The sequence below is a fragment of the Thrips palmi genome, unplaced genomic scaffold (genome assembly GCF_012932325.1).
Source record: "Thrips palmi isolate BJ-2018 unplaced genomic scaffold, TpBJ-2018v1 HiC_scaffold_1, whole genome shotgun sequence".
NCBI classification, from domain to species: Eukaryota; Metazoa; Arthropoda; class Insecta; order Thysanoptera; family Thripidae; genus Thrips; species Thrips palmi.
This window is the reverse complement of record NW_023144620.1, coordinates 4,393,317-4,417,434: the sequence shown is the minus strand read 5'-3', so window position 1 is coordinate 4,417,434 and position 24,118 is coordinate 4,393,317. Positions and strand designations below refer to the sequence as shown.

The window sequence follows — 24,118 nt, the reverse complement described above, 5'->3', positions numbered from 1 at the left end:
TAACACAGCGCAGAAACAGCGAACAGAGCTACAAAATTCACTTTTCGCCTTAGACAGCAATCACGGCATGAAGTCGATGCCAGAACTTATAGAAGGCGTACGTATGACGTAAGGTTCCCGCGCAAATGCCAGCTGACAGGCTGGCTTAAACGCTTCAGTTGAAGTGGTGTTGGGTCGTCTCATGAATGCATGACGACGCATGACAAAGCAGCCATGACCAAGCACTTGTTACTGCTATAGATTCCCGTAAAAGCAACCCATTCGCGTGGAGGAAATGATCTTCTCATCATTGTATGGCAAATGTAAAATAGAACTCTAAGAAAAAATTTTCATAAACATATATATTCTCTTTGAAAATAAAATACACATTGCTACAACTCATGGAAATAAATACAAATCAATAACATAATTTTTTCATTTTAACACTAGAGATCTGTTCATGAGCCGCATAAAAATACCCACAACAGATTTCATTGGTTCCAATCAAGGCACGTGCTCACAGCAGGCACAAAGCAAGCTAACACGCACACATCACATCACACTTTCACACACATGCAGTGCTACGTATACCATAACATGGCTACTACAAGGTTCTTTCACACACATTGGACATGACACACTAAGATAACACAATAAAACAAAGGCAGAAATAGTATTCAAATATTTTGGAACAATTTTAGTGTCTGTCAGATGACATGTCAAAATTCACTGGCATTCATGCTCAACCGTGGTTAGGAAACAACCAATTCCCCATAACAAAAATATTGAGACTTTTCAAAAGATAAAATTCTTCCTTTGGTTTGAATAATACAATTTGCCTATGTGCACGTGCATAAAATCCACAATATAGTTATATATCAAAACTAAAACAACAACTAGGACAGTATATGTTCAAAATACAGCCATTAACAACATCCCTCTTAAGCTACTAGTATCATGTCTGCTGCAAGAAGTTCTTGGAGGAGATCTCACAGAAGCAAAATAACAAACTGCCCTAACATAAAAAAAAAATTGCAAAGGATTGCAATCAATAAATTGAGTTATCTAAATTTATAAGGCACTTGGAATAATGATGAAATATTTCATAGAAGAGTGCTCCTAATCAAACCATAAGAGTAAGAAGAGTTGAGAGTTTCAGTTACTATAATATAATACTACTTCAGAACTAATCCATCAAGTGGGAAAGGAATGAAAATTGAAAACACAGATGTGCTCTGATGGATTAAGTAATCCAGTAGTGAGAAAAGGTGCTCCAGACACCCAGCACTGCACCACTTGCTTCTTACTTGATTGCTTCAATACACCATTAATACTAAAATGAATTCTGATGAAACCTTTTACCTACTAATGAATGGCATTAGAAAATTTCAAGAGGTATATGGGACATAGGTGCTGATGCCACACACAAGTGTTAAATCAGGATACAAGGTGTACAGCCAATGTTGGTTCAAAGATTGATTACAATAACACTCCCAGTCAAGAAGGTAAAAAAAAGAACAGGATGAAAGACAAACAAAAGAGAGAAACCCACAATCATACAGAAGAAAGATAACTTGAAAGATCTAATACTGCTTGCTAAGCCCCCAATGGTTACTGCTGCCAAAGAAACCTTAAAAAAAAAAAAAAATGCTATATGCACACCTTACAGTGTGAACAGGAGAGGTGAACAAAGTGGGATTCATAAGGTAAGGTTCATTTTAGAAAGAGTCACTTTAGATGAAGAGTAATGCAAGGGCAGTAATTAATGGACACGACAATACATAAAATCTTACATACTGTCAAAGTTACCATTTTTAAAACAATTTTTTTAAAAGTGATTGTAAATGAATGGTCATAGACAACAAGGTAAATTCAACAGTAGGTAGGGGCACATGAAACATAATTTCATTGATGAATGAAAAACAACATGTTGAGGCAACATGTCACAAGTAAATTGACAGAAAAGGTATTGAAGTAACCTCCTTAAACAAGTGATAAAAGGAGTACATTTAAGGCATTGATTGTTACACCATTCAATAAATGGTGATGGTCCGTTAAAATTTGATCTTAAAATCCTACATCAGATTCAGACTCAAATGTAATCAGGCAGTTGATGCAAACACTGACAAACATTGACATATTCAAACATGCAGTACCTATTTGATAGGCCAAAATTAAAATACTGAGAACAATGTGTTTACAAAGACAATTGCAGAAATAATCAGTATAAGTGAAATATAAATCAACCAATCAATCAAGGCTAAAAGAGAACTACTGTTCTTCACACCCAGTTCATTTATGACAAATATGAATTAAGATAAGATTTGAAAATAAAAATGAAGTAATGTTAAGGGAAATTCCGGATCGTACCCTAAATTACGGTAAATGTTGGAGTACTACGCACGGAATGTCGGTTCTCCTAATTTCGAAGTGTTGCGGAAATCGACATTTAGTCGGCTGCGGAAATGTTGATGGGGGTTTGGGTTATGGTCAGCAGGTGTCTATTATTGGGTCGCGTACAGAACCCGATCCCGGCGCGTACCCAAATTCGATTTCAGTCTAAATGCCTGAAAAAAGTAGAAAAATTTTGATACAAAATCCCTCTCCAACAACCTCCTCACTCAAATTTCCGACATTAAATCGATTTCCGCAACACTCCGGTAAATATAGAGAACCGACATTCGTTCGTAGTACTCCCAACATTTACCGGTAAATCTTAGGAGTCGCCGGGATCCGGACATTTCCCTTAACAGTAACACATCTTACTGATCTTCCTGAATCTCGGCAGTTACCGGCAAGTCATTTTGCCCATCATCACCTTCATATTTCCCTGACGTTTCATCAATTTCTAATTTCAAAGGATCACTATCTGCATCATCATCATCATCACCAAATCTGCTCGAGTCCACATCATCTTCATAACCTGTTGAGTTGATTTGTTGTATAGCAACTGTTTTAGGTGGAGACCCATGCTGAGAATCTTTGTGCTTGTCAAGGAAATAACGACGCTGGAATGTCATTCCACAAATTTCACATTTGAATGGATTTTCTTCACTATGTCTACGCATGTGGTAATCTAAAGATTGCTTCTGAGTAAATGCTTGGCCACAAATATCACACCTAGAAAAGGGGGAACAGAAAGAGGTTTGCATTCTAAAATTCTCAACAACAATAACAATTTTGAAAATTTGGATAAACAGAAGTGAAACACATACCTGTATGGCCTTAAGCCATTGTGGATTCTAGAGTGAACATTCAATATAGACTTGGAGGCAAATGCCTTGTCACACACATTGCAAGTGAAAGGCTTTTCACCTGCATGAGTGCGTAGGTGACGTTTAAAATCAACAAAGATGTCAAATTCTTCATGACACTTTGTACATTTAAAGCTTTGAGACTTGATCTGTTGCTCTCCGTGTTGCTTTCTGATATGAAGGCCATAACTACTTTTGTATGCAAAGGATTTATTACAGATCTCACAAACATATGGCTTATTACCTGTGTGCAATGTATAGTGAGAATTGAGACGTTCCTGCAATAAATAGTGGTTTTAAATTAATAACTTACTTCCTAAACTTATCATGTATTTCTTTCATATATAGATACACTTTTGAAAATAGCACTTACTTTTGTGGGGAAAGATCTCTCACACTGATCACATGGGAAAGCTTTCTCTACATTATGGTATTTCAAATGGTTTTGTAGCTGGCGACTGGTTTGGAATTGGTCAGGACAAAATTCACACTTAAGTGGCTGGAGCTCTCCAGAATGCCTTTGCTTGTGTTTGACAAAACTCTTGTAATAAGAAAAGCTTTCTGGGCACACATCACATTTAAATGGCTTGTCCAGGAAAGATCCATCAAGAGCAGATGTTGACTTTTGTCTGACAGATGTCATCTAGACAAAGGTAAGAAAGAAGCGAGCATTAGGATGACCAGTTGGTACACTAATTACAATTCAAGTTACATGACAGAATCAAAATAGTGAACAAGCTGACAAAAGGAAACCCATGACATGAAAGCATATGATTAACATTAACCTGTTTTATGAGTTCAATTGCCCGGTCTCGATCATTTGAATTCTTTACCGGGAGAGGACCAGGGCGATGTGGTCCAGGAACGAGGGGCGGCAAATCTCCTATATTCCCCATGATTTGAATGTCTGGATTATTCCCTAGAACTGGGTATAATATTTGACCTCGAACATTTACAACATTGTTATGATGAGATTGGTGATATTGTGGCCTGAAATAGAACACACTGTAAGAGGCAAAAGAGACAAGTATCAAGTAGATGCGAAGTAGTTCCTAAAGTACTTACTCAGCACCATCATCCCCCATTAAACTAAATGGATCTATTTGAACTTCCAAGTTCTCTGTTTCATCTCCTTGCTGAAATAAACAAGAGATTTAAGATTAAATTTATCATGAATCACAGAGGAGGATGCAACACATTACAGCAGTTTGAAAAAAGAGACATGACAAAAACCAAACTTACAGAGTCAGTGCAATCATCTGCATTTCCTGGATCACAGTCTATTGGTGCCTCACTCCCACTGTCCCTGTCATGATCCCACCGGGTGCCATTTTCACTGCGGTCCACACGGTCAGCCTCTTTAGACATTGGAACAGCAGAAATAGTCAGACCTGATCCTCTTTTATTTCTAAGTGGCATGGAATTTCCGTTTTCATTGTGGGGCATTGGAATAATAGTCAAAGAATCATTAGATCCATGCTGAAGGGAAAGTTTAAAAAATTAGAAAAGGCAGCAGATAAACAACTGTTAGTTTACAAGACAGCACCATTTGATGCATTACCTGAAAGCTGAAAGAATTCTCTGACTCTCTTTTAACTCTTTTATAACTACGAACTGAGTCAGTATGTTCTGGACGGTAAACAGACACATCACTAGGTATTGATGCCTGACGAATCCTGGCATCTGATCTCAAACACATGACTCGGAATGAGTAAAAGTTTTTTATTTTCTGATGACAAACTGTGCAAACTTTGTCAGTGGGGGCTACCTGTAAAAATTTAAAAAAATGAAAAGGTCAGAAAACTTTGTGACATTAATATTTGAGGCATGACACTTAACACAGATATGAAAAACACATATACCTAAAGAGAAGAATACAAAACATTTTATAGAAAAAGCCTCTGAAGTTTTTGCTAAAACTTCAAGCAGTTACATAGAAAAGTAGCAATATGCTTCCTTAAAAAAATGTCTTTAAGTCAAATCCCCACCCCCTTTACCCCTTTAACATTCCAACCTGTTGCATCTACATATTTCTGAGGATATCAAGCATCAGACCATAGCAAACCAACAGTCCCATCAACAGTACGAACCAACTAATGACAATATCTGAAAATTTGTGACAGTGGACTCCATGGAATTCTCTATGCCGATAGGCCCTGATTGTTCCCAACTCATCAATCAATAGCCCAATGGAGATTAGGATACCTAAAATAGACTCATGTCTATCAAAACGATTTTCTCGAATAAAATTTAATTTTGAAAGCAGCATTAAACTTCCTTGACACCGTTAATAACGTACCTTAATCGTGGTAAGAATGTCTATTTTCAACGCCACCGTACTAATGCCACCTTCCGGGTTTTCACCATTTTGCACGGGTATCAACTCGTTCGCCTTCAAGCACAAGCGACATTTCCCCTCGATATCCACAGGCCCTTCGAGATACGGCGATTCTTCTTCGTATTCTTCAGTTTCATACTTCGGTGATTGAATAGACATTTTAAAATATTGGCCCAAAATTAATTGGCCAAGTGCTTGCGCTTTTAACAAAAGTGAGGATGTCTTCAGTACTTAATTGCCGTCGCCATGTTGATTGATGTCGTTTTATCTTGACACCCATCCGCTACCAACAATATTTCACAAAGCAGTCTCCGTGATGAAACACAATAAAATGTCTCAAATATCACTTTAAAATGAGGTAATATTATTTAATGATAAGTAGAATTGATGGAACAGGCAAATAGTCTGGTATTGTTCGGATAAAAGGTGGAGAGATATCAAAGTTAAAGTTCTGTGGTTGGTGGTTTTGGAGACCACCGGCACTTCGAGACTCGAATCCAAAGTCGACTCACTCTCGTGTGAGCTGTCTGCAGCAGAAACAAGCAGAGGACAAAACAAAGCGAGAGCGAGACAGGAGCTGGGCGTGTGTTGACAGAGTCGGGTCTGCGCCGTCTTTCCTTGACAGAATGGGTAACCCCATCGTAGACTTGTTTTCCGCCTGCCTGACAGCATGGCTCGTGTTTTACGGGGCTTTGCTGTTGACTTTCGACCTGTGGCCGTTCTTCGCGTTGAGTGTCGGGACGGTCATCCCTGTGCTGCTCTTCGTCGCGGCTTGGTGGCTGCGGGTCCCGCCGCCCGCCGCCGAAGTTGTCAATGAAATTCTGGGCCCCGATCCGGTCCATGGCGTCCCAGAGAAGGGCAAGTTTCTGATGCGCTCCGTCGCGCACCGCGGCGCCCCCCTGGACGCCCCGGAGAACAGCATCGTCGCTTTCCGGATGGTAAGTTTCGGGCGTCGGCCGGCCAAGCGTCACCACCCGGCGGGCGCCGCGACGACCCCCTCCGGTGCACTGTCAGCTGGTGTAAACATGACTTTATGGGGCATCTCCAGTCGGACGGTCTGGAGTTGCTGCGACAATTGTCATTGGGTCAAGAGTCTGTCTTCATTCACTTTCCAAGTATGACATGGTTGGTTAGTGGGGTGTCCGCACAGCGAACATCAATAATTGATAAATCTTTGACCATACATGTCCCATCCGAGAATAGTATTGTCCGATTTCATCTTTTACCTCTGATTCAATGGTCTGCTTGGTCATTGTACCTTTTTGAAAACAACGTGTTGTTTCTGCTGCGTTTATTTTCTTTACGGTTCTATTAAAATTACCTTGAAATATGTCAAACTTTTATTATTTTCCATGAAAAAGGCAAAATTGATATTGTCAATTGCGGTATAAATTTTGTGTTACCTAGTAGTACTATATTTTATTTGCCGGTATATATTAATCAAGTATCCACATGTTTCTGGGCGTGTCACCTTCATAGCCATAGACCTCTCATTAGTCTGTGGCCTTGGAGGTTTATGTACTTGATGGCGATGGCTTTGACCTCCCTGCAGCAATGCAAACAAGTTGATAACTTGGTTCAGCCACTACACTGGTTGAATGACTAATGGTTGGGAGGGGGTTCCCCGCACCCGCATAGCTGCCGGTTCAACTTCCTGCCCGTTGATGGGGTGTTAGAGGGTGTGTGCAGGAGTAGTGACACTGACCTCGGAGGGCTGGGGGGGGGGGGGGGGGGGGGCACTTGGCCTACATAGAGCGGCATCCTGCATGCATGCTCAGCCGAAGTTATTTTCGGCCTTGTCTGCTGGACTCGCAGTGCACTCGCACCGAGTGGTGGGCTCATCGCTCTGTCTCTCTCGGGCGCGCCGTAGGGCCCTTAGGGGTGCTAGAGTGATAGAGCGCTGCTCGGGACGAGCCGCAGCTGCCGGCAGCGGGCGAAACGATCGGGTGGAGTGGAGAGCGACTCCGCGCGACGGACTTGACTTCGGACCGATGGCAGTCCGTTCGCGATCGGGGGAATTCCCTTCCAGCTCCAGCCCTTTTGACCTCCCGCACTCTCGCCCGGGGCGGGTCACACTCGGTCACGCTAGGTCACGCTTGCCAGTGGCGCCGCCTGGTGACCGCCGCTTGCTGCTCGTTCAAATTGAGTGGCACGGTGAGTGACCCTGCCGGAGACAGTTGGCGCGGGGAGCGGGGAGCGGGTTCACTGCGCATTGTACTTTGTAGTGGCTTTCAAGTCCTCGTTATCGCGACGTTGATAATGGGCCGCTTATGTCAGTGAGCAAGGTACTCGGCGTGCCGCATTGCCGCATGCCGCATCGCATGAGTGAGCGAGAGGCGAGATGACCGACCCTGGCCCCCTGCCCCCTTCCCCTTCCCCCGCGGGCCTGCGGGGACAGAGCCTAAGCAGCGAGCAGCGTAAGCCAGGGGTGAGGATCGGCCGGTCGGCCCCTTTGCAATCTCACGCTGGCGGGGCTTATGAGCCCCTCGAGACTGGAGGGCGCAGTGCGGCGCGGTGCCTCGCAACTCGCAAGGCCTCTGATAGGCTGATACCGCATTTATGGCGTTTGATGCGGGCCCCTTTGGCCGGCGTCGCCCCCCCCCCCCCCCCTTCTCCGCGGCCTCCACCTCATGGCTCTCGGGCTGCTCTCGGGGCTCTCATGGCCAGCCAGGCGCCAGGCAAGGCACTGCAAGGCACTTCGCGTGCCAAGTGTCGTGGATCGGCGACGTCATTCGATCAATGACCTTCCTGATGTACTGTTAAAAGATTAAAGACAGTTAGAATTCGTGTGAAGGGAAGGCAACCAAGGTCCTTCCCTTTCCTTTACTGCCGACTGCCATCGCACCACATGCAACTAATATTTACTACTTTTCACCTCTTTCAATTTCAGTGTGCAGCTAAAGGATGCACTGCCGTTGAACTTGACGTTCAGCTAACCAAAGATGAAGTACCTGTTGTCTTCCATGACACCACTGTGGAACGGTTAACTGGGAAGCAAGGAGTCGTCAGTGAGATGACTTGGGATGAACTAAGTAAACTGGACATTGCAGCCACTCACCATCTCAGGTAAGATTCCTCCAAATTTTAAATACACATAAAGTTGCATGCCATTTAGCATTTCAGTCAATCAGATTTCCTTAAACAAATTTAATAATTAAAAAGTACAATTGTTTGAAATGATGTGACACCTTCTCTGCTTGAAACTACTAACAACACTGAGATTTCTCTCTCTCTTTCTCTCTCATTTTTTTTCCCTTTTCTTATTCAAACACCACTAAGATAATCATAAAACATATTTCCATGCCAAAACTTTTTGTTCTGTAATAAACTTTCTTCTTGTATCTTTGTTTATTGACCTATGAAACTAAACCCTCCTTCATAATTTCATTTAATTCAATCCTAACCGGTTGTATATCTCAACATGCTTTTGGTGCTGGTGCTTTCAGTGATGAATTCAAAGGAACGCGAGTAGCTCGTCTAGATGAAGCCATCAAGGAGTGTCTAGAACATGATTTGCGTATTTTCATCGACCTAAAAGACAAAGACACAAAGGTGAGATGCAGGAAACTATAATACTGTCATTGGCTTTTGATATGCTTGCCTTTGATGATCAAAGACTTTCCTTTATAACTGTTTTAATTTGTTGAATCCATGCTCTGGTATTTTTATTGTTGTTCTTTCTAATGTAGAAAAAATTAATTAGGGGATTTGTTACAATTTTTTCAGCTGGTGAAAGTTATCCTAGACATATTTTCAAAGTTTCCAAAACTTTACTCAAGAGCTGTTGTGTCTGGCTTTAACCCTTTGCTCATTTACATGGTAAGAATTTGAACCAGTTTATGTGTTTTAAATAAATACTTTCCCATTTGTGAATTCTTAACCATTATTATTTTGTTAAAGGTCCGCAGAGCCAACCCAGGCATTACCTGCTCATTGGCGTTCAGGCCATTTTGGTTCACTGCAAACCAGTATTCTGGTGAGGGTGGGCCAATCCAGACAGTTCCACAGCCATTTGGAATGCCTATTCTACTGGGCGTCTTGGACAAGATAAACCATTGGATGTTGAATCACTTCACCTATTACTTTCTTGGTTTATCTGCTATTCTTCTACACAACGACATTGTATCGCAGTAAGTATGATGGATCTTTAATAAATTCAGTATTACATCATGAACTGTTAAAAGTAATTATATTTTGACATTTCAGAGAAGATTTGCGAAGATGGCGTGAACGACACCTCAGAGTTGTTGCTTGGTCAGCCAACAAGCCAGTTGAAAAGAAATATTTCTCCAAAATTTTAAAAGTTACCTACATGACTGACACAATGATTGGAGAACCGGACACCAATAGTGATGAAATTATCCATGGCTAATTCATCTCAAGTCATTGATAATTGAGAAGTAAGCCTGCTGCACACCAACACCTTATGTACTGGTACATCCATCATACATTGTGGAACATTTTCAACAAGAATTTTACCTAAGCAATAATTAATTTTAAGGTTTAATCAATTTTACGCTGTACCTTTTATTATTATTTACGAGTCAGCCCATGTTTTTTTTGGTACGTTCTGTAGTCATGATTTTAATGCACTATTCTGCCATTTTTTTACCTTTTAACATATTTTTTTCTTATGAATGTGACAGACATGGGAACTGGAGAACAGTGCAGCTCCTTGTGACCTGAAGTTGGCAATGTTTTACTTACTGCATCTATAATCTTGTAGGCTGCCTTGTGTGCTTTATTTGTTCCTTCTATCTTTTATCAAGCTGTTTATAATAATTAAGTTACTCTGTGATGATTTTTCTTCTCGATAGCTTTACTGATAGTGTAATTGAGCCACTTGAATGGGACCAATCAGCTCAAGCCAGATTTCTTTCCACATTTGTTTAAATTACAAGGGCCTTTTTTTTAAATGCATAAGACTTTGAACTTGATAATGTCCAAAAGACAACTTTGCTGCATTTATCAATTTATATTGAAGCTGTGATGTGGTAGCTAACAATCAATGTGTACATAATGCATCATGAATTTATTCTTTTTGGAGCTTTTGTTGATTTTGCTGTTGAGCAAGAGATATGTGTAGATTAATGAAGATTCTGATTACTGTACCTTCCACTCCAATCGCATTTATTTGACTGGTGAAATTTTACCTTGTGCAAAGGGACGAAGAATCTGATCTTCTGTGATAGTTTGTAATTCAAATACAGTACTGTGGACCACAGGATTGATGATTAAAGAAGAACTTTATGCCAACAAAGCTTTTATTTACAGAATCCACATGATTTCACAAAAATTTACTGACATAATTTTGAGTGATTAACCACTGTTGCATACTAAAAGGATAACAAATTTAGGACATAATCTAAAAGTTGGCTGTCACACATATTCTTGTAATATTGACAAGGGACAAAGATCTTGTGATGTGAAACCACCAATTAAATACAATAAACATTAAAAATTTCATAACTTACTGCAGCACAGCTCATGGTTACCTTGATAATCAAAGTCCACTTAAACATATAGACAGAACATAACATAAACATGTCAAGGAGGTCTCCACCTCCCACTAATTTCTAGATAGACTACTTAAATTGAAATACAATCAGGTCTTAGTTGTACCATACATTTCAAAGGACAGCCATATCACATAGAGAGGACCGTCCTCTAAATCTGATCAAGCTTATTTGTATTAACAAGAAGAAATCAGAAAAAGAAAAACAAGTGTCTAGATCCAAACAATATCCTATTTACAAATTAGAATGCTTTTCTGACTTCTCAAATTTAACTAATAGTAGACAGTCACTGCTTTGGTGTCACGGCACACATTTGGTGTACTTCATTTAGACTGTGTTGGTTTCAAAGGTTTTTGAAGCCCTAGACTCAATAAGAAGGCATCAGGAGCAGGATCTCTTCCTCTAAACTTCCTAAAATTTTTAGCAGCACCAGAGAGTCCATTGAGGTACGTGTCTCGGAACCTTAAAACACATTTGTAAATTTTGTTAACATCATCACTGAGATGGGCATTACATTCTAATCTATTTAATTTGACTTTAAAATCTCTTACCTATCTCCAACAGTCCTAATGCTTTCCTTATTTTCTAGTCCAACCTCTTCAAAAGCAGTAAAAATGTCAGCAGCTATCAACCTTGACCATATATGGGAATAATAAGATGCACTGCCTTCATTGAAGATCTCATGAAATGACAATGGGGAATGGTCCATTGGGTCCAAAGGAAAAGCTGAGTACATTGGCCACAACTTCTCCATTACAGTTTTCCAGGCTATGTCCCTACGTAACACAAACGCAGCACTATGTAAAACTTGCCAATAGAAAAATAATAATACTGTATTTGTAACTTAAAATTCTCAACTCACGTTGCAAAGAGCTCCATGTCAAGTCTGGACTTATAAATTTCATTACATAAGTGGAAACCAGCCATGTGCTTTTTAACTCTATCAAGGTTATTCAAAATTCCATCAGGTAACTTGTCACCATTATCATAGTGACCTGAAATGCTTTTGACGACAGCTGGTGTGTATGCCCTTTGAAAAGGAAAATAAAAAGCATAGTTCATAGAGTAGCTATAAAAGAAGCCCAGCCTGAAATAAAGTTTAATTGAAAAACTCACCAATGCTCAAGGAAATGTGATGGTATTTCCGCAGCATCAACTTCAACAAATGCAGATCCAGCAACTTCAGCATAGGCTGCCTTTGATAAGATGACTTGTAAGGCATACCCAAACTAGAAAAAATAAATGGAATTATAACGTAATACACCTTCAATAATTCAACAAAACAAACTGATTTATTTACCCTTCCAAAGAGATCCACCACATTATTAAATGATAAAAGGGATGGCTTTCCGTGTGCAGGGGGAGAAAAACTAAACATAATTCCTATCTGGGGTGTTTGTTCCTTCCCAACCAAACTTCGATTCCTTAAAGTGAGAGCAACACCATTGGAATAAGATTTTTCCGACCTGGATTTAAAAAGAGAGTAGAATGAGAAAAAAATTCACAATGCATAGAGAAGGAAATGTTTCACCATAATTTTCATACCTCATGAAAGGATCTAAGTAGAGGTGGGCAATCGGTGCCTTACTTTTACTATCAAGCACTTCATAAACACGTACATCTCTAGCCCACACATCAACACCTCTAATCTCATTCATTTCTATTCCAAACATATCATTTAGAAGAGTAAACAACCCACTGAGAACAGTTTCAAATGGAAAGTAAGCGCTAAGCTCATTTTCATTGAAGCCATATGCCTTATTTAATTTTGCCCGTTGCCAGTATGGAACATCACAAAACTCGAGAGGTTTGTGGTATCCATTTTCAAATGCGAATTTATTCAGAGACTCTATTTCATGTGCTTGAGCTGGTCGAGCTGAAAATGAAACAAATAGACACAATTTTGGAGCCAATCAAAGCAAAAAAGTGCAAGAAAGTAAAGTTATAGGTAATCACCCTTTTGCAACAGATGATCCAATACGCCCAGGACATCATCTACAGACCCTGCCATTTTAGATTCCATTGCATATTCTGCATAAGAGTTAAAACCTAGTATTTTGGCTTCTTGTTTTCTGGAAAGATGGTTTTATTGACACAACACAGAAATAAAGGCAGGTTATAAGTATGAGATCAACCTTACTTACCTTGCATAACGAATATTGGTTACATCAACATTGAGGGCTGTCATTTCTTCATGCAAACCGAAAGTTGCTGATGACAGCCATACTTTGTTTCGAAGCAATGCATCAGGGCAATATTCCAAAAAGGGTGTCATTGTTCGGTATCTCAAAGTCCATGGCCCTCGAGAAGGGTCTGGCCTAAAAGATAAGTAAATGTAATAATAATGTCACTGCGTACAAGATAAAAATTAAGAAGATGAAAAAAATTGGATCAACCATACCCCTCTGACATAGCCCTTAACAGGCGTTCAGGAAAATTCTTCAACATATGAGAATCACTAATGGGCAATTTATACTGGCGAGTTTCATGCTGTGACATAAAAAATTATTACCGTATAACATAAAAATATTAGTGAACATGTTTTTAATTAAAAATGACAGACTCAATTTGCATTCTTCTTACTTACAGCCAATTTGCCATTATATGTATTTTGATACCTAAGCGTTCCTTTGCGTGCTTCCACAAGGGAATCATATTTAGTTGTGGGTAGTTCCATACCGTTCAATTTGCCAAACAGGGTGTACTTTGCTAATAAGCGTTTCTGGTCTGGTGGTAGATTTGTTTCATTAGATTCTAATGCATTCTGTGGATAAAGAAACAAAAACAATTATAAATATTGAGGACACATGACACACAAATTTCTTGTTGCTCATACACTTAATTAACTTACTTTGCAGCTGTGGTACAAAAGTGGACTAGTGAACTTATTTTCTAGTGCAACAGCTGCCCTAGAAGCAATTTTGTTGTACTTTTCATTTGATAGCAGGTCAGTTGCTTGATGTAGGATTTTCACAGTGTTATATGCATTATCCAGTGGCCGTGACACTTCCTCAATTGGACAAAGGTATTCTTGAAAGAGTTCTACATCAGTGATACCTTTCTTGTCTGTTGGAGAATATTTGTGCATAATTTGAGGTAATCAAGCTATGCTACAATATTTTACAGAGCAATGTTTTTACCCTTGATGTGTTTTTCAATTTTCCAGAAGCTGGACTGGAAGTCCAGAGATCTTCTGACAACACCATCATAACATTTGCGGCCAGTGAGAGATGAAAAGTCTTGAAATGCATCAGACCGCAGAAGGGAGTTGTCATCTGAGTGTAAAGGAACATCTGGCAGCCTGTAAAGCCCAAAAAGAATACATAGCTTGCCATACAAAAACATTAATGAAATTGTATCTTTCTCTTCAAAAAGTATGATGCAAGATGCAAGTCACAAAAAAGTTGACAAACAACAGATAATTCGAGGAGCAATCGGGCCGGGCATCATCAGTTAGGAAAACAGGAACAAAGTTCTCAATCATCTCTACATGTTACACAAGAATCATCTCACTTAAACTTGACTGTAGAAAGCAATGAGATCTGTGCAGGTTATGTCCTCTAGAGGCCCTACCTAAAATTGTACGTTATCACGAAAACGGACCATCACCGCAATCAATGGGACAAACTTACATTACAATGTATCCCGATTGACGACATTGCAAGAATGTAGGATGCTGTCGGTACAATAGTCTTCGACATGTTAAGGACAGCGCCATTTTTCGGAGGTGTTTGATTTGCTGGTGCTGCCGCAATGTTGGTACGTCGATTTCCAGATTTGGACGACGTTGGCAGCACTTCTTCACTTTACGCCCTTCCCCCGTCTTTTGTTCGTTTCTGCACGTGACATCACGTGAACAGTTTTCGTGGGCTCGACGGACGAGCGAGCGGCTGACCAGCAGACAGCTTGTGAAAATGGCGACCTCAGGCAAGATCGGAGCTCAGCAAGCTGCTCGCGAACATGTTTTGGCTGTCAGCCGAGACTTTATTTCGCAGCCACGATTAAGTAAGTTTCTTATGATGTTCTTAACTTCTCGAGTATTCACTCTGATTTCGGGCTCGGAAATTTGCCGTTCGTGTTTGAGATTGTGGGTTGTGCCTGGAACACCTTTCGACTGTCCAAGTGGGTCGATGTTATTTTCTTATCTCTCAAAAACCCCTAGTTCTACGTTAGTTGTTGGACTCTTAATTGTTTCATGCCAATTTTGTTTCGCATAATATATTTGAAGTGGTTCCATTTTTTGTGCTTCCGTGGTGCATATACAAACAACTGACAATGGCCGTCCAGTGGCCAAGTAGTTTTAAAATATGTTTTAAATCCCGTGCTCGTCTGCGCTGAACAACTTGACACTTCAGCTTTTATACTGCAGAGCCATTTGTCTATCCACGTTCTAAACTGATTGGTATTTTTCTTAAAACTCTGTCACTTTGGTTAGAGACCCCTCTGTATTTTGACAAACTATTCATCCTATGTTCTTCCCTTTTGGTTTGTGACAAGGGGCAACTATTTCCATTTAATTGTCACTTTCTTTATTACCACACATCGAAATTCTAGAGCAGATTTCAATCAGATTGTGCCACTGAAATTTTCCAGGTCATGTGATCAGCATCAGCTGTCACATGATGAGTGTGGAGAGTATACCAACTTATTAGGCATCAAAGTTTGAATTCTAGAATATTTTGTATGTTTTTGTTTGTCAAAGATCTTGGATAGGATGTTTTGTTTGATCTGATCCATGAACATGGGTTTGTGACTTTCACAGCACCAGGTTGTGGTTAAATTGGAGAGGAGGGATTTGATTTGTGCACAAGTGAGTATTTTGATGATTTATATTTGTTTCATTGTGTTTTTACAGCCTACAAAACAGTGTCTGGTGTCAACGGACCATTGGTGATTTTGGATGAAGTGAAATTCCCCAAGTATGCAGAGATTGTACAGCTTCGTTTGGCTGATGGAACTATCCGATCTGGTCAAGTACTGGAAGTCAGTGGTTCAAAGGCTGTAGTTCAGGTAAGCTTTACTGAAAGTGGCTGTAGAATTATTCCTTATTTACTCCTTATTCACTTTTTCTTTAACTCATTTTTTTCCTGGTCTGTTCAGGTATTTGAAGGCACATCTGGTATTGATGCCAAAAACACACTATGCGAGTTCACTGGAGATATTTTGCGCACACCTGTGTCAGAAGATATGCTTGGCCGTGTTTTCAACGGCTCTGGCAAACCCATTGACAAAGGACCACCAATTCTAGCTGAGGACTTCCTTGATATTGATGGTACGTTTCCTCAATGCTTAAACAATGGAAAGAATTTGAAATTGTACTTGCAGCCATTTCATTCTCTGCCAATTTTGCAGGCCAACCCATCAATCCTTGGTCCCGTATTTACCCTGAGGAAATGATTCAAACTGGTATCTCTGCCATTGATGTGATGAACTCTATTGCCCGTGGTCAGAAGATTCCCATTTTCTCTGCTGCTGGTCTACCTCACAATGAGGTGAATAATAGATCACTATTAACTTATTCCCAGAACTCAATTCCATGTTGTAGAGTGACGACATAACTTCTGTTCTTTTCTTTTTCATTTGCCCAGATTGCTGCCCAGATCTGTCGCCAAGCTGGTTTGGTCAAACTGCCAGGAAAGTCTGTCCTTGATGATTCAGATGACAACTTTGCCATCGTGTTTGCTGCTATGGGTGTCAACATGGAAACTGCTCGTTTCTTCAAACAGGACTTCGAGGTTGGTTTTGATTCCCATTTACTATTAATATCTTTATTAGCTGGACTCATAATTGCAATCATGTTGCAATAATTTAATTACAGGAAAATGGGTCAATGGAGAATGTGTGCCTCTTCTTGAATTTGGCCAATGACCCCACCATTGAGCGAATCATCACCCCCCGCTTAGCTCTTACTGCTGCAGAATTCTTGGCTTACCAGTGTGAAAAGCACGTTCTTGTCATCCTTACTGACATGAGCTCCTATGCTGAAGCTTTGCGTGAGGTAAGTTCATTGAGCTTGTCATCCCTTTAAAGCTGTATCTACCGTAGTGTAAATTTTTTTAATAATAATATCTAATTTATGTTTAGGTATCAGCTGCCCGAGAAGAGGTGCCCGGTCGTCGTGGTTTCCCTGGTTACATGTACACTGATTTGGCCACCATTTATGAAAGAGCTGGTCGTGTTGAGGGCAGAAACGGCTCCATCACTCAAATTCCTATTCTTACTATGCCTAACGATGGTATGTTGTTTCTAGTTCTTCTTTTGCTATCTTTTGTGGTTGAATTTATCTAATCATACTGGTCCTTTCCAGATATTACCCATCCTATCCCTGACTTGACGGGTTACATCACAGAAGGTCAGATCTACGTTGACAGGCAGCTGCACAATAGGCAGGTGTATCCCCCTGTCAACGTACTTCCCTCACTGTCTCGTCTCATGAAGTCTGCTATTGGTGAAGGCATGACAAGGAAAGATCATTCTGATGTATCAAACCAGCTGGTAAGTAAATGAAGAACAACCCCTTAAATTCAGTTTTGGGGAATGTGTTCACAAATGTGTCATGTACTCCTCTTATTTAAAATTTAAATTTGATTGCTTTTCCCTGTGCAGTATGCTTGCTATGCTATTGGCAAAGACGTCCAGGCCATGAAGGCTGTTGTTGGTGAGGAAGCCCTGACACCTGATGATCTGCTCTACCTGGAGTTCCTTACTAAGTTTGAGAAGAACTTCATTTCTCAAGGTAAATCAGATGACGCAATAGATATTTTCACATAATAAAAACAATGTTAACAGTTATTAACATGTGTGTCCTTTGTGCTTAACAGGAAACTATGAAAACCGTACCGTCTTTGAATCCCTGGATATTGGGTGGCAACTGCTGCGTATCTTCCCTAAGGAAATGTTGAAGCGTATTCCTGCCAATGTTCTTGCTGAGTTCTACCCACGAGACTCTCGCTCTGGAAAGTAAAATATACAAGCCTTGTGAATAATCATTGTCTTCATACATATGCCCTGTAGAGAAATTTGTTTTTCTTTTTTTAACTTTCGTAGATCAGAAATATTTATTTAGGGCCCCAAATTGCTGTGTATTTTTATTGAAGTACTTATTTTGCAAAAAGATGTCTCAGTATGTTGAGGAAAGTAGATGACATACATATGGGCCCTGTTTCATTTCTGACTTGAAAGAAATTGTTGTTTATCTTGATCTTTAGATCCTTTCAGTTTTATTACAGAAAAGAGACATCTTTTCTTTTTTACTCTTGTGTTGTGAAATAAGAGTGTTTTATGTGAATTTGGTGCATCTTTCATAGTTTAAAGGTTGTATATATGGCGGCAGATCTTAATTCAAAAATGTTGACTCTTAGGATTGATATAAACATTCCAATCATACTAGATGTGCCATATTGGCCATAAAAGTTATCCAAGCATCTGCACTGTTATAATGAAGCTAATTTTATGTGAACTGTTAAATGAATTGTTACAAGAAGCTTCTGTAAATTTAAATGCAAAACTGCTGCCTTTGTCAGCATTTCATCAAGCATTTAGACAAGCATTATTATTGTTTTTTGTAAATAAAAGTACTTCTGTGCAATCATGGTCATTAAGTAATAAGCTTTAAATAAAGACAATATTACTAAAAAAAAAAGTAGGATTGTCAATTTTTTTTTAAATCCAAGCAGTATTTAATGTTTTGTGCGGAAGTAGCATTTTGTGTCATAATGTTCACTTGTTTCAGTTGCAGGGAATGGGTTCAATCTCCTACTCCCTTGAGTTCTCTCTCACTGTAAATTGAATTTTAAGCTTTATCATGGCTCACCGATGAGGAACAATGCATAGCAATAATTTCATTTACATCTACAATTGTCTGAACTCCTCTCTGTACTTAGAAGTACTTAATGTGGACTTAATCATTTCATATCCTGCATACACAGCTTTTCCATTGGTTTTGCATGCTAAGTTTTCTTAGATTTGAGCACTTGATTGATTCTGGCCCTATCATTTACTTGTTAAGATTTTAAGCTCAACATTCTAACCTTGCTTAATTTGTGTATTCCTAGTGATAGTAATGTGCAAAAGCGTGAGATTGCAAAGGCTGTACAAAATGTATTATGGAAAATGATAGACAATACATAAAAAATTATGTTCTGTTGTAAAAGCTTGTGTTTCATGACCCAAAACCCCATGCCAAACACACAAGAGGTGGTAGGGAAAAATAACTTAAGAAAATATAGATCAATTATTATTAATAATGTACATTATAAATACAGTTTCCACATAGAAAGCATTTGGTACTATTTACAAATTATTTACAAATAAAAAAAAAAAAGATTCACACATCACAAAGTTTAAAACAGTCTCACAATACACCTTAACAAACAATGAGCATAAACTAACAGTATTTTAAAATACAAGTACAGTACATGAAAAAAAGTCAGATATAGATTAGTTTTTCTTAGGTTTGAATCTTGCAGTTGAGGTTGGCCTTCGATGCCCTTGGAGTCTTGAACCTATTCTGGAGTAGGGAGACCCTCTTCTGAAGTTCGGTTGCCGGTATTGAGCTCTGCCCATCAAAGATGAAGGCTGAGATAAGACTGGTGCATTTGGCACGAAAGGTCTAGAAGTACTGGACAGGGAACTTGTTGACTGATGTGGCACACGAGTGGCACTTGCCAAGCCACTGCTCATTGGACTTCTCACGGAAGAAATCGATGCACTAGGCCCAAAGCTGGGTGGTGTGTTTCGAGGTACAGGAACATAACAAGAACTTGGAAGACTGCGTACTGACTGGCTTCCGCTAGTAGAGGGTTGTTTGCTCGACTGTTGCCAACGCACATTACTTGTGCCCGCAGTCTGGGGGTTGGTTGATGAAGATTTGGAAGAATACTTGCAAACTTCGCCTTGAGATCCGCGGGCTTGTGGTGCCGGCGATTGTTGAGTATCATCATACCCAGTCCAGCCACTGCGAGAGTGACTGGAGGAAGGCAAATCTCAAATGCTCACTGCAAACAAAATTAAAATAAGCAACAAACACAAAATAAAAACTACAAGAAATGGCTTAAGTGCTCCACTCAACTCACTTTCTGATTTACGTTTGCAAACTGACAGAGCTTTCTTGATTGCTGTCCAATCCTCCAATATATCTTCATCACTAAGCATGTAAACTACATAAGGGCCAGAAACTGTTAGAGGTTTCCGCCGGCCAGGCAAATCCAGAGCTCCTCGTCCATTGTTATTTCCGCCACGTCCAGATTTGTAGCCATTTCGCCATCCTGTTTTCCGTTGCTCATTCACCCACATTTCAGCGGAGAAATCAATGTTGTTTCTATCTTCTTCTAACATGCGAATTTTTTCTTCTAAGTCATCCTTTATTGAGTCCCATAGTAGAACCTTCTCACTCTAAAAAAAATACAGACAACAAATGTAAAATTTAATATATTCACTGTATAAACACACAAATACTGTATTTTGCCACAATTACTTACTTGATAATTTTGCAAGGCAGCAGTTTCTTCAGCTTGAAATTTATTCCTAACATTTGTCATGCGGTAGTTGCGAAGAATTCCTGCAACTTCCGTCCGGACTCTTAAGTTTTCTTGTAGCTGTTCTAATGGCTGAAGGTACTCATGAGCTCTCCCAAGTTTGACTTCTCCAAGCTTCGAGTCAACTTGAGTTATCCGTTCATGATACAACCTGCAAAAGAAGAATGGTTAATTAGATACGATCAAACACAACACAATTCTCCAAAAATGACGATACTCACTGCTCTCGCAAAATGTTGAATTGCCTTTCCATGTCTGAGAGGCTGTCGATGCACTCTACTCTCCTCCTCTCACATTCCTCCTCGTCCATTTCTGCTAAAAGTGTAAAGAGCACGGCGACAGTTGATCACAGAAGGCCAAAATAAACACATAAGCAGAATGGTAGTGTAAGTAAAATGAGACTAACCCGAGCTGTCATCGGAGTCGGAGGCATCGCTGGAATCGCAGGAGGAAGATGACTTATCCGACTGGTCGGATTCATGCTCCATCTCCTCTCCATCGCTGTCGTCCCTTTCGTCTTTGATTCCGGGCATTTTGAAAGGCTAAGTAGTCCGACCGGGCTCTTCCTGCTAAATCCCTTCGGATCAAAACAACCCGCGCGGCAACCCGCTTTCACCTGCAACGGCACATTTAAGGCGTTTTAGCCAATATAAAGATCGCTGAAACTCTCGTTGCGTGGCCAAATGAAGCGTAAACAGGCTATCCTGCCGAATTTCAACCATATGAGACTCACTTTGCACCTGAATCCGGCAAAAGAAGCAGAAATTCAGGATTCAATGATCAACAACCTCACAAACGCTCAACACCAACAACAACTAAATTTCAACAACAAAAATAACAACAACGCGTGCACTGAACAAAAGATGTACGATTTCGATAGCTCGAAGAGCGGCTGCTGCGACGCGCGCGCCCCCTGGCAGCGCTACCACGAAACACCAGCATTTCCGCGCCTTTTTTCGTTCGGTGCGCGCATGAGAGTAGGACGTGCGCGCGTTCGAACCAGGAGAATTATAAATGCCTTCGGCTCGGGAACGGACGCTGGGCCTGGCGTTCTGACCATGGTCGGTAGGAATTTGGAAAAACGAAAATACTCAGAATTAAAGGACATGTAAGCAAACATATATATTGAGGCGCACTCAGTAAGACATTTTTGAGTAAATCGAACCCCTTTTATCACGGATTAGCCGGTTTTAAACCTTAAAATGACAAAAAAGGAAGCAGCGGCGGGGGTCGACTGCAGTGTCTGGCGAAGATCCGCGTCGGGCGCTATCTGCAGGGCCGCTTTGTGGGCTCATTTGCAGCCTTGTTAAGCTCTAGAGGGGCAAAAGTTTGGGCTTGGATTAAAGCCAGAGGCTTGAACTGTGACCACGTGCATTTATTTTAAAACATTAGGGTAGAAATTATTTGCATTCTCCTTACAAAGTCGGACTTCTTTAAGCCGTTAGCAGGCGGTGACTTCGAATCACCGACCATGGTCAGAAAGGTGTTGTGACGACTTTGTAAGGAGAGTGCAAATATTTTCTACCCTAATGTTTTAAAATAAATCCACATGGGCATAGTTCAAGCCTCTAGCTTTAATCCAAGCCCAAGTTTTTGCCTCTCTAGAGCTTAACAAGGCTGAAAATAAGCCCACAAAGCGGCCCTGCATTTAGAGCCCACCTCGGGCCTCTACTCCCCCTCGCCTGTTCGAACCGAACCACTGTGCAGGGTCGTCAAGAGGCGCGAAGCGTGCGTTAGAACGAAATAGGAAGGTTCAGCACACATGGAAGTAAAAACACAGGGCAAATAAAATTGGTCTACATCACGATAAAAATGAAGCAAAATTATTTTTTCTTCCTGACTTTGAGCTGCAGGTGCGTAAATATTCTGACTAGTGGACGGCTGAGCAGACCTAACTCCCAATCCAGTGTTATAAATGGCAAAAGTGGCCATGAATAAACGTCCATTGGCCGCCCTCGCGACCTGGGGCAACCTAGGGCAACCGCCACGAGGCGAGTCGCATGGCCGGGCATGGCCAGCAGACCGATTCCAAGAATCGTCTTCGTCGCCATGTCTCGCACTCATGTGGCTTCGTGTAGACAGAGCGACGAAAACGACTCTCGGAGTTAGTAGTCTACAGACCACGCGGATGCGTCGACGGGGCGCGGGCCGCGCTTGCCCCAGAGGCCCGCGTTGCGTTGCCTTGCGTTCCCGGGGCTCGCGGCTCGCCCCTTCCTGAACGAGAGGCAGACGGGTGGGAGGGGCAGCCCCGCGAGGGCCCCGCGAGGGCGTCGTCGTTCAGGGGGACTCCGAGTGGGCCGCTATTGGCGGGAGAGACTGGAGTCGAGGGGGTGGCGGCCGTGGCGGCCCTGGCGGCCAGTGGTGGCATGGCGCGGGGCGTGGCGGGGGGCGGTGGCGGGGTGGGGCGGGGAGCTCTCCCGGAACACAGGCTGCCAGCAGGCTGCCCCACGCTGGGCCCTTAGTGCTGGGGACTGCGAGCCACAGAGCACATCGCACACCCCATGCCGCCGTGCCCCCGCGCTCTGCCCCGAGCTTCACAGAGCAGGTCGCGACCCCGAGTCCCCCGAGTGCAGTGAGCGCGTGTGTGCGGATAGACCTACGCCCCGCGGCCCGCCCCGCGCCGCGCCGCGCCGCGCCTCGCACTTCTCACCGCCCCGCAGCCTCTGGTGAGGAAGTTACTGCAGTTTGTCCACTTGCCGGCGTAGCGGCCTCGCGGCCCGGGGTCGGCCGCTGCCTCCACCACGTGCACACGCGCAGGGCCGTGGCTTGCGGCACGACCGTCGTGGAGTCCTCGGACGCGTGCAGGCCACCGGGCTCTCGGCCTCCGGGAAGGCCTCTAGCACCGCTTTTGCGGGGGCGGGGGGTTGTAGCGCCGGTCGTGGTGGCACGGCTGCACGGCAGCACGCCGAATGCAGGTCAGACCGCCCAGCTGGATGGCGGGACCCAGCAAAAAAGAAGGAATCGTTTCCGTAACAAAAACAAACGCAAGAGTTAAAGTACTTTGAATCTGTAAAAAGCTAGGGTTAAGAAAATTGTAATTATGCACTCTTAATTTGCTCCGTGACAACATATCCTGGGTCGCTGCTCTCCATCAAGAATAAGACCGTCACATACATGTTTGCATTACAGTTTATACATCACAAAAGGGAACAAAAAACGCTCTGGCTGAAAAATGTCGCGTAACTGAACGACCCGAAAACGCATGGGTACTTTTTGGGGCTACAGTTCGGTGGCGGCCAGGCCCCTCTCCGGCGGGGCTGACCCAGGCTGGCCCAGGCTGCCCACTGTGCCAGTGTCCAGAAGTGCCGGTGGCCAGCCGGCCAGTCGCTCGCCGCCGCGTCCGCCGCGTGCTGGACAACTCCTGGAGGTCTGGATGGGTGACCATCATGGGTCGCCCCTTGGCGCTTGGCGCGGCTTCGCGCGACTTGGCGCCCCCATTGATCCGACAGTGGAAGGGACATTCTCCAGCGGTGCTCAGCTCACGTGCGCCGCGGC

At 42.0% G+C, this 24,118-nt stretch overlaps 5 protein-coding genes across 7 annotated transcripts; 2 read left to right on the top strand and 3 right to left on the bottom strand.

The window, feature by feature from the left end:
• Positions 1-322: 322 nt before the first annotated feature.
• LOC117642277 (zinc finger protein 600-like) lies at positions 323-5,848 on the bottom strand. 2 transcript variants are annotated; one of them, XM_034380302.1, is made up of 9 exons: positions 5,533-5,848; positions 4,795-5,001; positions 4,476-4,712; positions 4,299-4,369; positions 4,019-4,223; positions 3,607-3,876; positions 3,195-3,511; positions 2,736-3,099; positions 323-2,324 (listed from the first exon to the last, which is right to left on the bottom strand). In XM_034380302.1, exons 1-8 carry the CDS (start codon positions 5,728-5,730, stop codon positions 2,742-2,744), a joined length of 1,863 nt encoding a protein of 620 aa, XP_034236193.1. In that variant the 5' UTR covers positions 5,731-5,848; the 3' UTR covers positions 323-2,324; positions 2,736-2,741. The 2 variants fall into 2 exon arrangements, with proteins under 2 accessions (XP_034236193.1, XP_034236204.1); XM_034380313.1 differs by having other exon boundaries at positions 4,067-4,223.
• A 250-nt stretch (positions 5,849-6,098) lies between these two features.
• On the top strand, positions 6,099-11,040 carry LOC117642292 (glycerophosphodiester phosphodiesterase 1). Its single transcript, XM_034380335.1, has 6 exons — positions 6,099-6,509; positions 8,462-8,637; positions 9,018-9,123; positions 9,298-9,390; positions 9,472-9,701; positions 9,778-11,040. The coding sequence occupies exons 1-6, from the start codon at positions 6,198-6,200 to the stop codon at positions 9,941-9,943; spliced, it is 1,083 nt and encodes a 360-aa protein (XP_034236226.1). The 5' UTR covers positions 6,099-6,197; the 3' UTR covers positions 9,944-11,040.
• On the bottom strand, positions 10,818-14,805 carry LOC117642270 (oligopeptidase A). Its single transcript, XM_034380272.1, has 13 exons — positions 14,720-14,805; positions 14,228-14,388; positions 13,939-14,153; positions 13,675-13,851; positions 13,489-13,577; positions 13,232-13,405; positions 13,044-13,159; positions 12,633-12,963; positions 12,388-12,553; positions 12,204-12,316; positions 11,950-12,117; positions 11,639-11,863; positions 10,818-11,549 (listed from the first exon to the last, which is right to left on the bottom strand). Exons 1-13 carry the CDS (start codon positions 14,803-14,805, stop codon positions 11,411-11,413), a joined length of 2,160 nt encoding a protein of 719 aa, XP_034236163.1. The 3' UTR covers positions 10,818-11,410.
• A 124-nt stretch (positions 14,806-14,929) lies between these two features.
• LOC117642283 (V-type proton ATPase subunit B) lies at positions 14,930-18,947 on the top strand. Its single transcript, XM_034380323.1, has 10 exons — positions 14,930-15,092; positions 15,943-16,097; positions 16,188-16,359; positions 16,440-16,579; positions 16,676-16,822; positions 16,906-17,085; positions 17,172-17,322; positions 17,395-17,582; positions 17,694-17,823; positions 17,909-18,947. The coding sequence occupies exons 1-10, from the start codon at positions 15,002-15,004 to the stop codon at positions 18,049-18,051; spliced, it is 1,497 nt and encodes a 498-aa protein (XP_034236214.1). The 5' UTR covers positions 14,930-15,001; the 3' UTR covers positions 18,052-18,947.
• Positions 18,948-19,492: 545 nt separating this feature from the next.
• On the bottom strand, positions 19,493-21,505 carry LOC117642299 (breast cancer metastasis-suppressor 1-like protein-A). 2 transcript variants are annotated; one of them, XM_034380348.1, is made up of 6 exons: positions 21,357-21,505; positions 21,030-21,239; positions 20,845-20,938; positions 20,567-20,774; positions 20,162-20,480; positions 19,493-20,083 (listed from the first exon to the last, which is right to left on the bottom strand). In XM_034380348.1, exons 2-6 carry the CDS (start codon positions 21,154-21,156, stop codon positions 20,073-20,075), a joined length of 759 nt encoding a protein of 252 aa, XP_034236239.1. In that variant the 5' UTR covers positions 21,157-21,239; positions 21,357-21,505; the 3' UTR covers positions 19,493-20,072. The 2 variants fall into 2 exon arrangements, with proteins under 2 accessions (XP_034236239.1, XP_034236249.1); XM_034380358.1 differs by having other exon boundaries at positions 20,845-20,935.
• Positions 21,506-24,118: the final 2,613 nt, after the last annotated feature.

What these genes read in the sequence shown, in the direction of transcription:
- LOC117642277 (XM_034380302.1), bottom strand. Translation starts at nt 5,730, where the DNA reads ATGTCTATTCAATCACCGAAGTATGAAACTGAAGAATACGAAGAAGAA. An exon ending in ATGGGGGATGATGGTGCTGA is followed by an intron (nt 4,224 to 4,298) that starts GTAAGTACTTTA and finishes GTTCTATTTCAG; the next exon opens with GCCACAATATCACCAATCTC. An exon ending in AATGGCTTAAGGCCATACAG is followed by an intron (nt 3,100 to 3,194) that starts GTATGTGTTTCA and finishes CCCCTTTTCTAG; the next exon opens with GTGTGATATTTGTGGCCAAG.
- LOC117642292 (XM_034380335.1), top strand. Translation starts at nt 6,198, where the DNA reads ATGGGTAACCCCATCGTAGACTTGTTTTCCGCCTGCCTGACAGCATGG. An exon ending in GCATCGTCGCTTTCCGGATG is followed by an intron (nt 6,510 to 8,461) that starts GTAAGTTTCGGG and finishes TTTCAATTTCAG; the next exon opens with TGTGCAGCTAAAGGATGCAC. An exon ending in TAAAAGACAAAGACACAAAG is followed by an intron (nt 9,124 to 9,297) that starts GTGAGATGCAGG and finishes CAATTTTTTCAG; the next exon opens with CTGGTGAAAGTTATCCTAGA.
- LOC117642270 (XM_034380272.1), bottom strand. Translation starts at nt 14,805, where the DNA reads ATGGCGCTGTCCTTAACATGTCGAAGACTATTGTACCGACAGCATCCT. An exon ending in ACCAATATTCGTTATGCAAG is followed by an intron (nt 13,160 to 13,231) that starts GTAAGTAAGGTT and finishes CCATCTTTCCAG; the next exon opens with AAAACAAGAAGCCAAAATAC. An exon ending in GGATCATCTGTTGCAAAAGG is followed by an intron (nt 12,964 to 13,043) that starts GTGATTACCTAT and finishes TTTCATTTTCAG; the next exon opens with CTCGACCAGCTCAAGCACAT.
- LOC117642283 (XM_034380323.1), top strand. Translation starts at nt 15,002, where the DNA reads ATGGCGACCTCAGGCAAGATCGGAGCTCAGCAAGCTGCTCGCGAACAT. An exon ending in GTTCAAAGGCTGTAGTTCAG is followed by an intron (nt 16,098 to 16,187) that starts GTAAGCTTTACT and finishes TGGTCTGTTCAG; the next exon opens with GTATTTGAAGGCACATCTGG. An exon ending in TCTTACTATGCCTAACGATG is followed by an intron (nt 17,323 to 17,394) that starts GTATGTTGTTTC and finishes GGTCCTTTCCAG; the next exon opens with ATATTACCCATCCTATCCCT.
- LOC117642299 (XM_034380348.1), bottom strand. Translation starts at nt 21,156, where the DNA reads ATGCCCGGAATCAAAGACGAAAGGGACGACAGCGATGGAGAGGAGATG. An exon ending in CGACTCCGATGACAGCTCGG is followed by an intron (nt 20,939 to 21,029) that starts GTTAGTCTCATT and finishes TTACACTTTTAG; the next exon opens with CAGAAATGGACGAGGAGGAA. An exon ending in TTCAACATTTTGCGAGAGCA is followed by an intron (nt 20,775 to 20,844) that starts GTGAGTATCGTC and finishes CTTCTTTTGCAG; the next exon opens with GTTGTATCATGAACGGATAA.